At 47.7% G+C, this 16,595-nt stretch overlaps 1 protein-coding gene across 3 annotated transcripts in view; it reads left to right on the top strand.

The window, feature by feature from the left end:
• Positions 1-16,595, top strand: part of EPHA10 (EPH receptor A10) — a 48,653-nt gene that overhangs the window by 20,315 nt on the left and 11,743 nt on the right. For all 3 annotated transcript variants that reach the window (XM_032247002.1, XM_032246999.1, XM_032247001.1), the window contains exons 6-7: positions 8,554-8,687; positions 12,312-12,483. In XM_032247002.1, the coding sequence (XP_032102893.1) occupies positions 8,554-8,687; positions 12,312-12,483 (306 nt within the window). The remainder of the gene's footprint in view (positions 1-8,553; positions 8,688-12,311; positions 12,484-16,595) is intronic.

Raw genomic sequence — 16,595 nt, 5'->3', positions numbered from 1 at the left:
TAATGACCTCATTTTAACTTGATTACTTCTGTGAAAATAAGATCACATTCTGAGATGGGGGCTGGTTAGGACTTCAGTGTATCTTTTTCAGACATACTATTTAACCCATACAAACCTTGTCAGATAAATGATTTGTGAATATTTTCTCCCACTCTGTGGCTTGGCTTTCACTTTATTGAGAATGTCCTTTCAATAACAAAAGCTTTTAATATTTTTTCCCCAGAGATGGAATCTTGCTCTGTAGCCCAGGCTGGAGTGCAGTGGTGTGATCTCAGCTCACTGCAACCTCTGCTTCCTGTGTTCAAGTGATTCTCCTGCCTCAGCCTCCAGATTAGCTGGGACTACAGGCACATGCCACTATGCCCAGCTCATTTTTGTACCTTTTTTTTTTTTGAGATGGAGTCTTGCTCTGTCACCAGGCTGGAATGCAGTGGCATGATCTCAGCTCACTGCAGCCTCTGCCTCCCAGGCTCAAGCAATTCCCCTGCCTCAGTCACCAGAGTAGCTAGGACTACAGGTGTGCGCCTCCACGCCCAGCTAATTTTTGTATTTTTAATAGAGATGGGGTTTCACCATGTCGGCCAGAATGTTCTTGATCTCTTGATCTCGTGATCCACCCGCCTCAGCCACCCAAAGTGCTGGGATTACAGGCATGAACCACTGTGCCCAGCCAAAAGCTTTTAATTTTGATGAAGTCTAACTTACCTATTTTTTCTTTGGTTGTTTGTGCTTTTGGTGTCATCGCTAAGAAACCATTGCTTAGTCCAAGGTTAATATTTCTGTGTTTCTTTTTAGTGTTGCAGTTTTGACTCAAATTATTTTAGAGGATGGGCTTTCATTTCTAGATGACTTGCTTTTATTTTGTTTATGTTGCTGATTGTAGTGCTTCATGGAGGTTTGTGCATGTAAAAATTTTTCAACTATTTCATGCTACTTTAAAACAATATGCACTATTTCGTAGTGTAGTTCTTTTTCTCTCACTCTCTTTATGTCTATCTATCTATCTATCTATCTATCTATCTATTTATCTACCTACCTATCTATATGTAGATGCTCCTCAACTTAAAGACAGGCTTATGTCCCATTAAGCTTTAGAGCTTGGTTCACTCAGCAGCTCAAAAGTGTCCTCGAGGACTCAGGTTTTTTCTCTGTCCTCTCTGCCATTCTTATCATATAGGCTGGTTCCCTCATGGTAGCAAGTTGGCTGCAGCAGCTCCAGACATCACATCCTTACCATTCAGAGGCAGAAAAAGAACTGTTTCTTCCTTGCAGGTATCTTTTTAAAAGCAAGAAACTTTGTCTGAATCCCCATCCCCAGCTAACTTCTGTTGGCCTGAAATGGATTATAGGTCCAACCCTAAACCATTCATTGGCAAAGAGAATGAGTGTACACAAATGTCTTAGAACAACCAGAATTTACCCAAGTTACCTATGGGGAGACGGTAGACTCTGAACCAAAAATTCAGCTCAGCTAGCAGGAAAGGGGGACAAGGCTGTCGACTGGGTTTCCAGTACTATCTGCTGCAACTTTGGCCCCACCAGGGTGCTGGCTGATTCCCGTCCCAAATCTACAGCTGGAGAGCTTTTAGATCCATTAGCAGGATTTATCAGGCTTTCATCTACTTATCTCTTTGGAACTGAAATGGAACCATCTTCTACCTCTCTATCCTGGCTGTGTAATGCTCTCCACAAATGTAGCTTTAAAAAAATGATATTCTAGCCTCCCCTTCCCATCTCTGCCCCTGTCTGTATTTGCAAGGAACATTGCCACCTCCTACAATGCTTCACCACTCCTCTCACTTTGCGCTTAGGTCTTTTCTGGGAGCTGCCATCTCAAAGTGAATTTCGGCTGAGAAGCGCCCCTGGGGGACAGGGAAGAGCACTTTTCCTCGAAAGCAGCTCTGCACTAGAGTGCTGGCTGTGCATTGTCCACTTGACAAAGACCTGGCTTTTTTTTTTTAGAGGGTCAGACACTGAGGGGAGGAATAAAGGATTTTTCGAGTTATTTTTAGAATGGGAGGCAATGCCACTCTGTGGGCAGTATAGCCTGGGGGTTTATTACAGTCGCACTTTTTCATCTAGTCCCACTGGCTTGATCGTAAGTAGAAATGTGCCACTCTACTCTCCAGCCCCCATTCTGGCAATCAGCTGTCAAGACTAGTTTATGGTGATGGTGTGGGTTTTCAACTCTTACTGTGTCTCTATGTTTTAATTGGAATTTGGGAAAAACATGCAGTGGAGGCTGATAGATGTATATACCGTCTAAGACTAGAAGCCACATCCACTCCCTTGTCAAAGCCTGAGCCACATACTTCCCGTCTCCAATTCCTTGCCTTATTGCTCTCTGATCTCTGCTTTCCTCAATCCCCCAAAGGCAGCAGGAACGTTCACTTTATGAAAGCCAGAGGGAAATTTGAATCATCATCTTACTCTGTCTCTTCTCGACATAAGACACTGCCCAGCGCCAGCTCCTCTTGCTGGAATGCTGGTGCCAAGTGCTAGCTCAGTCTCTCATACACATTACTTTGTAAAATTCCCACAACACGCCTAGGAGGTGTCATCATTGTTCCCATTTTACACATGGGGAAACTGAGGCTCAGGGAGTAAGATCACTTGCTTGTGGACCAATAGTGGGCTCACCACCAGAAAAGTCAGGAGGGAACCTTCCTAAATGTTCTCTTCCCGGGCTTCCATCACCTTGCTCACCCGTGGTTTTCCTCCTGCCTCTCTGGCTCCTTTTTGTCCAACTTCTCTTCCTTTGCCTGTTTCTTAAATGCTGGCGTTTCTCAGACTTAGTCCCTAAAAGCTTTTCCTCTTCTCTTTCTTGGCGTTTTCCCTGGACAGTTTCATCCCTTTACCTTCTGATAGCTCCTGCATCTCCATCTTTCTCTCAGACACCTTTTCGGAGCCCTGGAACCATTTCTTCCACTGCTTTCCTGGCATCTTCTCTTGGAAACCTCTTTGCTGAACACAAACCCCAGGCGTTATTACCTCCTGTACATGCGTATGTGTGTGTGTGCTGCTGTTCACCTGACATTATCTAGACTAGCAATTTCAACGTGTCTGCACACTGGAATCACCAAGAAACTTAAATAAAACAACGAATTCCTGAGCTCCAGCCTACAGAGGCAATGACTTGTTTGCTCTGGGCTGTGACCTGGGCATCAAATTTTTTTATTGTAAAAAACACATAAAATGTATCATCTTACCTATTTTATGTGTATAGTACAGTATGTTAACTAGATATGTTGTTCAGTGGATCTCTATAACTTTTTCTTTTCCTTTCCTTTTTTTTTTCTTTTTATTTTTTGAGATGGGGCCTTGCTGTACTGCCTAGGCTGGAGTACAGTGGCAGCCTTGACCTTCTGGGCTCAGGCTATCCTCCTACCTCAGCCTCCCACATAGCTGGGACCACAGGTGTGTGTCACCATGCCCACCTAATTTTTTGATTTTTTGCAGAGACAGGGTCTCACTTTGTAGTCCAGGCTGGTGTTGAACTCTTGGGCTCAAGTGAGCCTCCCACCTTGGCCCTCCCAGAGTGCTGAGATTACAGGCGTGAACTACAACACCCGGTCTTTAGAACTTTTTCATCTTGCAAAGCTGTAGTTCTATATCCATTCAACAGCTCCCCTTTACCCCCCCCCCCGCCCCCACCGACCCTCTCGTGGCAACTACCATTTCTACTTTCCTTTTCTTTCTTTTTTTTTTTTTTTTAAGACTCAGTCTCGCTCTTGTCCATCAGGCTGGAGTGCAATGGCGCAATCTTGGCTCACTGCAACCTCTGCCTCCTGGGTTCAAGTGATTCTCCTGCCTCAGCCTTCCAAGTAGCTGGGATTATAGGCGCTTGTCACCACGCCTGGCTAATTTTTGTATTTTTTGTAGAGACAAGGTTTCCCCTTCGTTGGTCAGGCTAATCTTGAACTCCTGACTTCAGGTGATCTGCCTGCCTCAGCCTCCCAAAGTGCTGGGATTACAGGCGTGAGCCACCATGCCTGGCCTCTTTTTCTTTTTTTTTTTTGAGACTAAGTTTTACTTTTGTTGCCCAGGCTGGAGTCCAATGGTGTGATCTCGGCTCACCGCAACCTCCACCTCCGAAGTTCAAGCGATTCTCCTGCCTCAGCCTCCCGAGTAGCTGGGATTATAGGCATGTGCCACCATGCCCAACTAATTTTGTATTTTTAGTAGAGATGGGGTTTCTCCATGTTGGTCAGGCTGGTCTCGATCTCTCTACTTCAGGTGATCCGTTGGCCTCGGCCTCCCAAAGTGTTGGGATTACAAGTGTGAGCCACGTCGCCTAGCCTTTTTTTTTTTTTTTTTCTTTTTTTTTTTGGGACGGAGTTTCGCTCTTGTTACCCAGGCTGGAGTGCAATGGCGCGATCTCGGCTCACCGCAACCTCCGCCTCCTGGGTTCAGGCAATTCTCCTGCCTCAGCTTCCTGAGTAGCTGGGATTACAGGCACGCGCCACCATGCCCAGCTAATTTTTTTTTGTATTTTTAGTAGAGACGGGGTTTCACCGTGTTGACCAGGATGGTCTCGATCTCTTGACCTCGTGATCCACCCGCCTCGGCCTCCCAAAGTGCTGGGATTACAGGCTTGAGCCACCGCGCCCGGCCGCCTTTTTTTTCTTTGTTTTTTGAGTCAGGGTGTCACCCTGTCAACCAGGCTAAAGGGCACTGGTGCAATCTTGGCTCACTGCAACCTCTGCTTCCAGGGTTCAACTGATTCTCCTACCTCAGCCTCTAAAGTAGCTAAGATTATAGATGTCTGCCACCATGCCTGGTTAACTTCTGTATTTTTAGTAGAGACAGGCTTTCGTCACATTGGCCAGACTGGTCTCAAATTCCTGGCCTCAAGTGATCCGCTTGCCTTGGCCTCCCTAAGTGTACTGGGTTTACAGGCGCGAGCCACTGGGTTTACAAGCATGAGCCACTGCGCCTGGCCTACTATTCTACTTTCTGTTTCAAAGAGTTTGACTGCTTTAGATACCTCACATAAGTGGAATCATGCAGTATTTGTCTTTTTGTGACTGGATTATTTTCCTTCGCATAATGTCTTCAAGGTTCATTCATATTGTGGCATATGACAGAATTTTCTTCTTTTTAAGGATTGAATAATATCCTATTGTGTATATACACCATATTTTCTTTATCCATTGATCTACTTATACATTTAGGTTGCTTCCACCTCTTGGCTACTATGAATAATGCCCCAGTGACCATGGGTGAGCAATATCTCTTCAAGACCTGATTTCAGTTCTTTTGGATATATGCCCAGAATCAGGATTGCTGGATCATATAGTAACTATAATTTTTTGAGGAACCTCCATATTGTTTTCCATAGCAGCTGCACCAATGACATTCCTACCAATGATGTACAAGGCTTCCAATTTCTTCATGTCCTTGCCAACACTTGTTTGTTCTTTATTTTTGGTAGTGGTCATCCTAAACGGTGTGAGGTGATATCTCATTGTGGTTTTGGTTTGCATTTCCCTGATGATTAATGATATTATGCATCTTTTCATGTACTTCTTGGCCATTTGTATATCTTTTTTTTTTTTTTTTTTTATGAGGCAGAGTTTCACTCTGTTGCCCAGGCTGGAGTGCAATGGTGCAATCTCAGCTCACCTCCGCCTCCCAGGTTCAAGCAATTCTCATGCCTCAGCCTCCCAAATAGCTGGGATTACAGATGCATGCCACCACACCCAGCTAACTTCTGTATTTTTAGTACAGACAGCATTTTACTGTGTTGGCCAGGTCGGTCTCGAACTCTTGACCTCAGGTGATTCACCCTCTTGGCCTCCCCAAGTGCTGGGATTACAGGCGTGAGCCACTGCACCTGGCCTGTATCTTTTTTGAAGAAATGTCTACTCAGGCTGGTCAGAGTGCAGTGTTGTTTACAGCTGATTGATCACATCCAGCTATAGATTCCTTTGTTCCTTCTCCACTCTCACTGCCTCACCTGATAGCCTAAAAAAAAGTCTACTGAAGTCCTTTGTCCATTTTTAAACGGAGTTATTTGGTCTTTGCTATTGAGTTCTAGACAGTCTTTATACATTCTGGATATTAACCCCTTAGAGATATGGTTAGCAACTATTTTCTCTCATTTCAAAGATTGCCTCTTTACTCTGATTATTGTTGCCTTTGCCCTGCAGAATTTTAAAAGTTTGATGTCGTCTCATTTGTCTATTTTTGTTTTTCCCACCTGTGCTTCTGGTGTCATATCCAAGAAATCATTCATTGCCGAATCCAGTGTTATGAAGCTTTTCCCCTGTGTTTTCTTCTAGGAGTTTAATCATTTCAGATCCTATATTTAGGTCTTTAATCCATTTTGAGTTCATTTTTGTGTATGATATAAGGTGAGGGTCCAACTTCATTCTTTTTTTTTTTTTTTTTTTTGAGACGAAGTTTTGCTCTTGTTACCCAGGCTGGAGTGCAATGGCGCGATCTCGGCTCACTGCAACCTCTGTCTCCTGGGTTCAGGCAATTCTCCTGCCTCAGCCTCCTGAGTAGCTGGGATTACAGGCACGTGCCACCATGCCCAGCTAATTTTTTTTTTTGTATTTTTTTTTTTTTTTTAGTAGAGATGGGGTTTCACCATGTTGACCAGGTTGGTCTCCATCTCTTGACCTCATGATCCACCCGCCTCGGCCTCCCAAAGTGCTGGGATTACAGGCTTGAGCCACCGCGCCCGGCCCCCAACTTCATTCTTTTACATGTGGATATCCACTGTTCTCAGTGCCATTTGGTGAAGAGACTATCCTTTCTGCATAGCATAACCTTGGTACCCTTGTGGGAGATCATTTGATCATATATGGAGAGGAGTTACTTCTGGGCTCTGTATTCTGTTTCATTGGTCTGTATGTCTGTACCATATTTTTTTGATTTCTGTAGCTTTGAAATATGTTTTGATGTCAGGAAGTGTGAGGACTCCACCTTTGTGTGTGTGGGTAGGTTTTGTTGTTGGTTGGTTTTTGTAAATAATGGAGTCTCACTGTGTTGCTCAGGCTGGTCTCAAGCGATTCTCCCACCTTGGCCTCCCAAAGTGCTGGGATTAGAGGTGGGAGCCACTGCCTCTGACCCAGCTTTATTTTTCCTTCCCATGATTGTGTTGACTATTCATGCTCCTTTCAGATTCCATGTGAATTTTAGGACATTTTTTCTATGTCTGCAAAAAAATACCTGAGATTTTGATAGGATTGCATTGAATCTGTAGTTCACTTTTAGTAGTAGGGACATTTTAACAATATTAAGTGTTCTATTCCACAAACACAGGATGCCTTTCCAATTATTTGTGTTTTCTTTAATTTCTTTCAGCAATATTTTGTAGTTTTCTGTATGAAAGTCTTTCAACCCTTTGGTTAAGTTTATTTCTAAGTATTTTATTATTTTTGATGCTATTATAAGTGGGACTGTTTTCCTAATTTTCTTTTTGAATTGTTCATCATGTATAGAAACACAACTAATTTTTGTGCATTGGTTTTGTATTCTGCAACTTTGCTGTATTTGTTTATTAGTTTTAAATTTTATTTTATTTTTTTGAGATGGAGTTTTGCTCTGTTGCCCAGGTTGGAATGCAGTGGTGTGATCTTGGCTCACTGCAACCTCCCCTCCAGGTTCAAGTGATTCATCAGCCTCAGCCTCCTGAGTAGCTGAAATTACAGGCATGTGCCACCATGCCTAGCTAATTTTTGTATTTTTAGTAGAGAGAAGGTTTTGCCATCTTGGCCAGGCTGGTTTCGAACTCCTGAACTCAAAGTGATCCACCCACCTCGGCCTCCCAAAGTGCTGGGATGATAGGCATGAGCCACCATGCCTGGCCTAAAAATTCTGTGTGGAATCTTTAGGGTTTTCTACATATCAGATCATGTCATCTGTAAACAGAGATAAATTTCCTGCTTCTTTTCCAGTTTGGATGCCTTTTATTTCTTTTTCTTGCCTAACTGCTCTGGCTAGAACTTCTGGTATTATGATGAATAAAAGCGATGAGAGCAGACATCTTGCCTTTTTCCTGACGATGGAGGGAAGGCTTCCAGTCTTTCACCATTGGGTATAATGCTCACTGTAGGCTTTTCATATATGGCCTTTATTCTTTTGGGATAATTTCCTTCTATTTCTAGTTTGTTGAGTGTATTACCACTTGACCAGACCATTGGAATCGTTAAGTAGCAGGTCTTCCTGCCCCTAAATGCTCTCTTATGTCTCCAAGCTGCAGCAAGTGTAGAAAGAGCCTGCAGCCTTAGAGCCAACCACCGTGAGAGAAGCTGGGGTGCAGGCAGTGGGCAAGTAGCAGAAGGCCTAATGCTTTTCCCTCTAGGGACAAAGAAGAAAAAGGACTATGGGGGCAGAGAGACCTCTTTCCTCCCGTCCCACAGACTCCTCCCCTTTGGCCACGCCTCGCAGGCTGTTCCCTAGCCCCGCCCACAGCCCCTGAGACCACGCCCCAGGCCTCTCTTAGCCCCCTCCCATAGCCCCGCACACTGCTCCCTCTTCCCCCACCCCAAATCCTGCCACGTAGGGGGTCAAGGTGGAGAATACCATGTTACTTACTTTCAGCGCCCTGGGAAGAGGATGAGATCCGCAGGGACCGAGTGGAGCCCCAGAGCGTGTCCCTGTCGTGGCGGGAGCCCATCCCAGCCGGAGCCCCTGGGGCCAATGGCACGGAGTACGAGATCCGATACTACGAGAAGGTGAGTACGTGTCTGGGAGGGACCTGGAGCCTGGCCCGCACCTGTCCCCCACCCCGGGCTTCTGGTTCTTCAGGCCGTCCTCCCAGCAAAAGCCCTTGTTACTGCCTTTGTAAACATAACTGCCCTCTCCTAGGGGCTCCAGGCTGGAGTCTCTCTCACCTTCCCCGGACTCCTGCTCTTCCTCTCTCCGCTCAGATCTGTCTCCATCACCAACCATTTCCATTGTTCGCACATCACCTAGTGTTTCAGTTGACAAAGAGATTTCTCTGGGGCTTGGTCCAGATTTTGTGTGGCTGAATCTTATACGTACCATTTGTAGAGCCCTTGTAAAGAAAAAGGACACAGAAAGATCATATCATTTCTAATTTTACAAAAATGCGTGCACGTGGAGCACATTGCTAGGTGTGGTGGTGTGCTGGTAGATGTTTAGCAGCCAGCTTTCCAGAACAATAAATGTATGAGTTATTATAATTTTAGTGATACAAAAAATGTGTAGCACAGCATTTACGGTGATAATAAAATATATACAGAACCCTTGATTGTGAACTCCATATAGCCAATTGATCCCCATAGGATACTTGTGCTGATTTTTGCTGACCTCTTGTGTCTGTTGTCAATCTGTGGCTGCAGCTTAGCTGTGATGCAACAAATGGAGTCACATTCCAATCTGCTCATTTCCCCATATTATCTTTTTATTTATTTTTTTATTTTAAAACAGAGTTTCGTTCTTGTTGCCCAGGCTGGAGTGCAGTGGCATGATCTCAGCTCACTGCAACCTCTGCCTCCTGGGTTCAAGCGATTCTCCTGCCTCAACCTCCCAAGTAGCTGGGATTAGACCCCAGCCACTACATCTGGCTAATTTTTGTATATTTAGTAGTGATGGGGTTTCATCACGTTGGCCAGGCTGGTCTCAAACTCCTGACCTCAGGTGATCCACCTGCCTCAGCCTCCCAAAGTGCTGGCATTACAGGCATGAGCCATTGTGCCTGGCCAATTTATTTTCTTTAAATCTATATGTAAGCTACCGTTAAACTGTTTCTCACCTTGGTACAAATTATATTCACTAAAGTGAAACCTCTTTCAGCTTCTACCTGTGTCAGAACTTCACTCACTCCTCAACAACATGAGGGACTTCTTTGCTGAATCAGATAATAGATTTTGAATACTACAAGTCTGTTGAGAGCTGTGAGTGTTGGGGCTGAGCGGGAAGGAGGAGAGAGTCCTGAGTCACTGCTGGGTGTCTGACCTGGGTAACCCAGAGTATGGGGTACCACTGACTGAGATGAGAAGCATTGAGTTGAAAGGGCAGGCTTGGGGCAAGATGATGAACCTGGTTTTGCTCATGTAGCATTCAGGGGACCTTGTGGGACACCTAGGTGGACTTACAGATCTGAAGCTCAAGGGAGAGGCCTGGCCTGGAGAGAGAGAGAGAGAGAAAGAGAGAGAGAGAGATTGTGGGTTCTCAGCACAGAGACAGTAGCTGTAGCCAGGTGATTGGAGGAGAAGAACAAGGAGGGCACTGAGAAGAGTGGCCAGGACAAAGCCCTGAGGAATGCTGATATTTAGGGGACAGCATCAAAGGACGCTGGGAAGGGGCTAGGTATGCAGCAGGTGCTTAGAAAGGACTCACTGAATGGACATTGGGAATCAGGGCATAGACAAGAGTCCCAAGTCTGAGCTGGATGGATGCTCCCAGGCCATTAGCCAGGGAGTGTGAATTTGTTGGGCATGAAAACCCTCAAAAACAGGAGCAAGGGCCAGGCTCAGTGGCTCTCGCCTGTAATCCCAGCACTTTGGGAGGCCAGGCAGGAGGATGGCTTGAGGACAGACGTTCAAGAGCAGCCTGGGCAATAAAGTGAGACTCCTACCTTTACAAAAAAGAAATTACCCAGCATGGTGGTGTGCGCCTGTGGTCCCAGCAACTTGGGATGCTGAAGCAGGAGGATTGCTTGAGCCCAGGCAGCCAAGGCTGCAGGGAGCAGTGATTGCACCACTGCACTCCAGCCTGGGCAACAGAGCAAGACCCTGTCTCAAGAAAACCCACCAAAACCCCAAAGCAATAAAAAAGAAGGAACAAGGCCAGGAGTGGTGGTTCATGCCTGTAATCCCAGCACTTTGGGTGGCCAAGGTGGTGGATCACCTTAGGTCAGGAGTTCGAGACTAGGCTGTCCAACATGGCGAAACCCATGGTGGCCGGCGCCTGTAATCCCAGCTCCTCGGGAGGCTGAGGCAGGGAGAATTACTTGAACCCAGGAGTCGGAGGTTGCAGTGAGCTGAGATTGGACCACTGCACTCCAGCCTGGGTGACACAGCGAGACTCCATCTCAAAAAAAAAAAAAAAGGAACAAGTATAAAAGGGCTATATTTGAAAGGCTTCAGGGCTGTCTCAAGGAGCCTGCCGAGCTGAAGCCCTGCTGGGCCGCTGGGCCTGGGGGCGGTATCTGGCAGCCCCTCTCTGGCACCACATGCTTCTTATCTCAATCTCAACCTCTCTCTACACACCAGTCCAGCCCGTGCTGCAGAGGGGCCTGCTCATAGCGTGTCGCCAACGGCCAATGTCGTTGCTCCTTCCTCCTCCCTGCCCCTAGCCTGCCCTACCCCCTAGGTCCTAAAGCTGCTGCTTCTCTGTCTTTCAATGGACTGTTGAGCGGCCTAGAAGAGAGATTCTGATTGGCCCAGCTTGGGTCAAAGTCTGTCCCAATTCCTGAATGGTATGGCCAAAGAACTGGAGCCACAAATTATCAGCGGGGAGAGGAAACTTCTGGGGCTGTGGATGTGGCAGGGGCTCTAATAAGGTGGGGGCAGGGATGAAATGATGGGAGGAGTGTCTCTAGTATGCCATCGTCAGGTGTGTTGGGGTGGAGTGGGGGCACCGTGATGTCGAGAAGTCAGCACAGGCTCTGCAGGGCTTCAGAGGGTGCACTGGCGCTTTCCTTGATGTGAACCTCACCTAAAAAGGAGATGGAAATTCTGGCTCCGAGGGGCTGTTGTGAGGCTCACGGGAGGTTGAGCTTGTAAAGGGTCTCCTGCAGAAGCTGGCCCTGAGTAGGCGCTCATCAGTGACAGCTCCAGCTGGGGCCTTGGGGGAGTCTTTACCCCTCTGAGCTGGGTTTCCTTATCTCTGAAACAAACAAACACACAAGATAATCATTTCTGTCCTCAGAGCCATGAAGGACAGTTGTGAAAATCAGACGTCAAGGAAGGAAAAGCCTTGTGAGCCATTGCAGGCCATCGTGGGTCAAGACTCATTCTCTCACTCTGTCCTCTGAGGCTTCAGGCCTGCCTAGGGCACTGGCCCAGCTCAGCCTGGACTGACAGGCCCTGGTGGCCCCCATCCTATCGTTCCCCCGGAAGGAGGATCTGGTGTCTTCTCTAAAATTTCCCTCATGCAGAGGTGGGGCTATTCTCAGCTGCAAGTGCCACTGAGTGTGGGTGGGAGCTTGTGGTGAAGACAGGGGCTAAGGAGCCAAGGAAAAGATCCCTGGGATCCCCCAAGACGATTGGGGTTGGGTTTTCCCACTCAACCCACATGTGCTTCTCCTGCCTCCCTGCTCCTTTCACCCTTCGTTCTCCTAGAACAGCGGGTCTGGTGCTGGTGGGCTTCACTTCTCGATCTCTTTCCAGGGTCAGAGTGAGCAGGCTTACTCCACGGTGAGGACAGGGGCGCCCACAGTCACCGTCACCAACCTGAAGCCGGCTACCCGCTACGTCTTTCAGATCCGGGCTGCTTCCCCAGGGCCATCCTGGGAGGCCCAGAGCTTTAACCCCAGCATTGAAGTGCAGACCCCGGGGGAGGGTAAGTAGTGTGTGTGAGTGGACAGGGACCTGGACAGAGAGAACCCTGCCTGGGACCGAGGCAGGGAGACAAATAGATGGGCAGAGTTATCTGGAGTTATCTGCGCAGTTCAGGGAGCCTGCAGAACAGTTTAATTGCAGCCTAATTAATTAATGACTTTGGAATCCACTGACTAATGCCTATCCACCAACATGAATTAGATTGGGAGCCTGTCCTGGAGGAGCTCACAGGAGAGGCTACAAGGGTTTCTGAACAGCTACAACCCATGTCTCGGCTGGATAGAAACTCAGTTTGAATAGAGACCCAAACACAGGACACTGTCCCTCTCCCCACTAGGCCTTAGAGCATGATGCTGACTACATCGAAGGTTGACAGACATGAAGGGGTTGCGTTACAGTGATAAACACAACAAATAAGGATTGCGGCTGGGTGCGGTGGCTCACGCCTGTAATCCCAGCACTTTGGGAGGCTGAGGCAGGTGGATCACCTGAGGTCGGGAGTTTGAGACCAGCCTGGCCAACATGGCAAAATGCCGTCTTTACTAAAAATACAAAAATTAGCCAGGTGTGGTGGTGGGCGCCTGCAATCCCAGGTACTTGGGAGGCTGAGGCACAAGAATCATTTAAACTTGGGAGGCAGAGGTTGCAATGAGCCAAGATGGTACCATTGCACTCTAGCCTAGGCGACAGAGTGAGACTCTGTGTGGAAAAAAAAAAAAAAAAGAAGAATTACACATTTTAAGTGGGTAAATCACATGGTATGTGAATGATATCTCAATAAAGCTATTGTCAAAACCAAACACAAACTGGACATTGAAGATCCTCATCTGAAAACATCTCTGGCTTCTCCACAATATTGTTCTTTCCTCCCTCCTCCTTTACTTCCCTCCCCTGGTTCCTCTCCCCACCCACTCCCCAGTTCCCTGATGTGTGCAGAGCAGTTTAGCTTGTTGCTTTGCCTGCTGCTAACCCGGCCCTCAGGATCTCACCTCTATCTACCCTGAGCAGCTCATGGAAATATTTTCCTGCACAAAGGCAGTTCCCCCTAAGAGCCATTCTGGCAGCAGCTGTCAAGATAATAATTCTTTCCAACCTGCTACATGACTCTAATCCAAGATAGGAGGATCTCTGAGCCCGAAGGGAGGAGAAGATAAAATGTTGAGGGGCTCTGAGTTCTGGGAAGGAAGACTACACTTCTCGCCTGAGTGTGAAAAGTGTCAGACCTCGGCCAGGTGCTGGAAAGGGGAGATTACAGCTGGGGAACATTTGAATGTGTACAGATGGGCAGGGAGGCATTTGGGGGAGAGGGAGCCACCTGAACAAAGGGGGCAGATTTGGCTGGAGTGGGCATGGTGGGGGCAGGAGCTGGGGGCTGTCAGTGGAGAAGGCCTGATAGTCTCCATTTATCGGGTGCCTCTCAGTGAGTAGAGACTCCTGAGATCCCAGCCTCCCTTCCTGTGGCCATGGCTATGGTTCTGCCAATCTGCAGAGCGTGGTTTCCCATCGGCCATGTCTCCAAATTGAGATTTGTTGTTGTTGTTGAGATAGGGTCTCACTGTGTCACCCAGGCTGGAGTGCGGTGGCACAATCGTAGTTCACTGCAGCCCCAACTTTCCAGGATCCTCCAAGTAGCTGAGACGACAGGCACTCGCCACCATGCCTAGCTAATTTTTTAGTTTTGGGGGGGTCTCACTATGTTGCTCAGACTGATTTCAAACTCCTGGGCTCAGGTGATCCACTCGGCCTTCCAAAGTGCCGGGATCACAGATGTGAGCCACCACCCCTGCCTTCCAAACCAGGATCTTTTTTCTTTTTTAAAAAATAGAGATGGAATCTTGCTATGTTGCCCTGACTGGTCTCAAACTCCTGGGCTCAAAGCAGTTCTTCCGTCTTGGCTTCCAAAAGTGTTAGGATTACAGGCATGAGCCACCATGCCTGGCCCCAAATCAGGGTCTTGGTGAAGGCTTATGCTTCACCACTGTACTAGTTACCTATTGCTGTATAACAAGTTGCCCCAGCATCTAGCAGGTGAAAACAACAAATATCTACAATCTCATGTTTCCACGGGTCAGTAATATAGGTGCCTCTCAGCTAGGTGCCATGATTCAGGGTCTTTTCCAAGGCTGCTGTCAAGCTGTCCTCAGGGGCTGTGATCATCTCGGGGCTTAGCTGGGGGAGAGTCCGCCTCCTTGCTTAGGGTCTTGCTGGCTGCTGCTGAGGCCTACTGTTTCTTGTCCCATGGGCCTCTCCTTAGGGCTGCCCACCACAACCACTCAGTTCTTCCAGAGACTGTGAGCCAGGGAGAGGGCACCCAAGACAGAAGCCATTCGTCTTGTTTCCTGATCTTGGAAATGACATCCCAATACTCTTGCCATATTCTGTTCATCACAAGTGAGTCCAGCCTACACTCCCGGGGAGTGGATACCAGGAGGTGGGAATGCCATCTCAGAGGCTGCCCGCTGCTGCCATCTTTCTCTCACTCCCCATTTCTGTGTCCACATGGATGCCTCATTTCAAACAGCTCTTGGCAACTCTGATCCCCTCTGTCCCTGCCCAGACCCTCAGCCCTCTTTACCTCTGGAAACCTGGGCTCTGAAATGCCCTCTTTGACTTTAGAATTTTGGGCCTCTAATTCTCTTCTTTTGTTCCTCCTCACTTGCCCTGTGACATTCCAAAGACAGCTCATTGGGTCCAACTCATATCCCAGGCTTTTAGTTCCTGTGGGCCTCACATCTATCTCTACCCAGCTCCTGCAGATGATCTCATCAGAAATACTCCCCAACTCTGCCAGCCCTCATTCCCTGGACGTCTTCCTGCGCCCAGCTGCTAGTCTCCAGACCTGGACCATTCTCCTCCCCGTGTCCCACGCAGAGGCTGCCTGCAGGCATGTACTTTTCCAGTCTCAGTTCAGCCTTCAGGGCCACTTAGTACTCTTCCCATTCCTAACAGTTACTCCAAACCTTCACCTCTCTCAAGCACCGCTTCTGCATCCTCACTCCCACCTTGTCAGACACCCTCATTCCTTTTCTTCTTGGACAGGAACTCTCTCCACTGCTCCCTGTTGCCCATAGGAGAAAGTTTATACTCCTTAGCTTAGCACTCAAGGCCCTCCAGGTTCTTCTCCCCCAGTTCCCTCCATCTTCCCACCCTCCAGCTTCCTATCTGCCACTCTCCGCCTTCATGCAGTCTGTTTCCCTGCCACATGGGAAGACTTGCCATTTTCAGACCCAGCGTGTGTGTCTAAGCACATCAGGAATCCTTCCATCCTCCAGGTCCAGTTCCGATGGCACCTTTTTTGTGAAGTCTTCCTCATTGGCTTTAGGAAGAAATTATTGCGCCTCTGCTCAGCTCTGCTCATTTCTGTTTCTTTTTTCATTCTACAATTAAGATTGTTGTTTCTGTCACACCCATGGGCCCATGCACCCCTCCAGATTCATCACCATCTCCTCAGTACTAATGCACACCGGGCACGTAGGTTGGATGAATGGATGGATCGATTGAATAGGCCAATTGGTTAGATCTATGAGTAGGGCTGAGAGCAAGCGTCCTCTAGGCTGCTCTCTTGGGGGAAAAGTTCAAAGCAGCTTTGGAATCAGACAGAGAGTTTTGGAGTCATGCTTAAATCTTAGGTTCACCACTTTTTAGCCATGTGACCTTGGGCAAATTATGTAACTTCTCTACCTCAGTTTCCTCAGCTGTAAGATGGAGACAGTAATACCTTCCTGGATTATTGTGATGATGAAACAAGACTATAGTTAAGGCACATGGCCCAGCATCTTGAATGGAGTAAGGTGCTGTTACCATTAGCCCTTTTTATTATTGTTGGTGGATGGTCTGGATTGGGGGTAGGGATCTCAGAGCAGAGGCCATTCCTCCTGCAGAGTGACTTTGAGTCTCTCTCACTGCCCATCCAAAAGGCATAGAGGGAGGCCTGGCCCCGCCTGTCTGGACTCCTGCTTCTCTCTCTGAGCAGGGGCTGGGCTGACCTGGAGGTGTCCTGCCCTGGGAGCAGAGGAAGCTCTTGGGACTCCAGGTGCCACTGTGGTCAGTGGGACTGCCTTGGTGGCTCCGTGGCTGTGCCAAGTGCAGAGGCTGTGGGAATCCTGCTACAGG

Source organism: Sapajus apella, unplaced genomic scaffold, assembly GCF_009761245.1.
Source record: "Sapajus apella isolate SASKATOON/1434 unplaced genomic scaffold, GSC_monkey_1.0 scaffold62, whole genome shotgun sequence".
Taxonomy (NCBI): Eukaryota; Metazoa; Chordata; class Mammalia; order Primates; family Cebidae; genus Sapajus; species Sapajus apella.
This window is presented reverse-complemented; position numbering and strand designations above follow the sequence as displayed.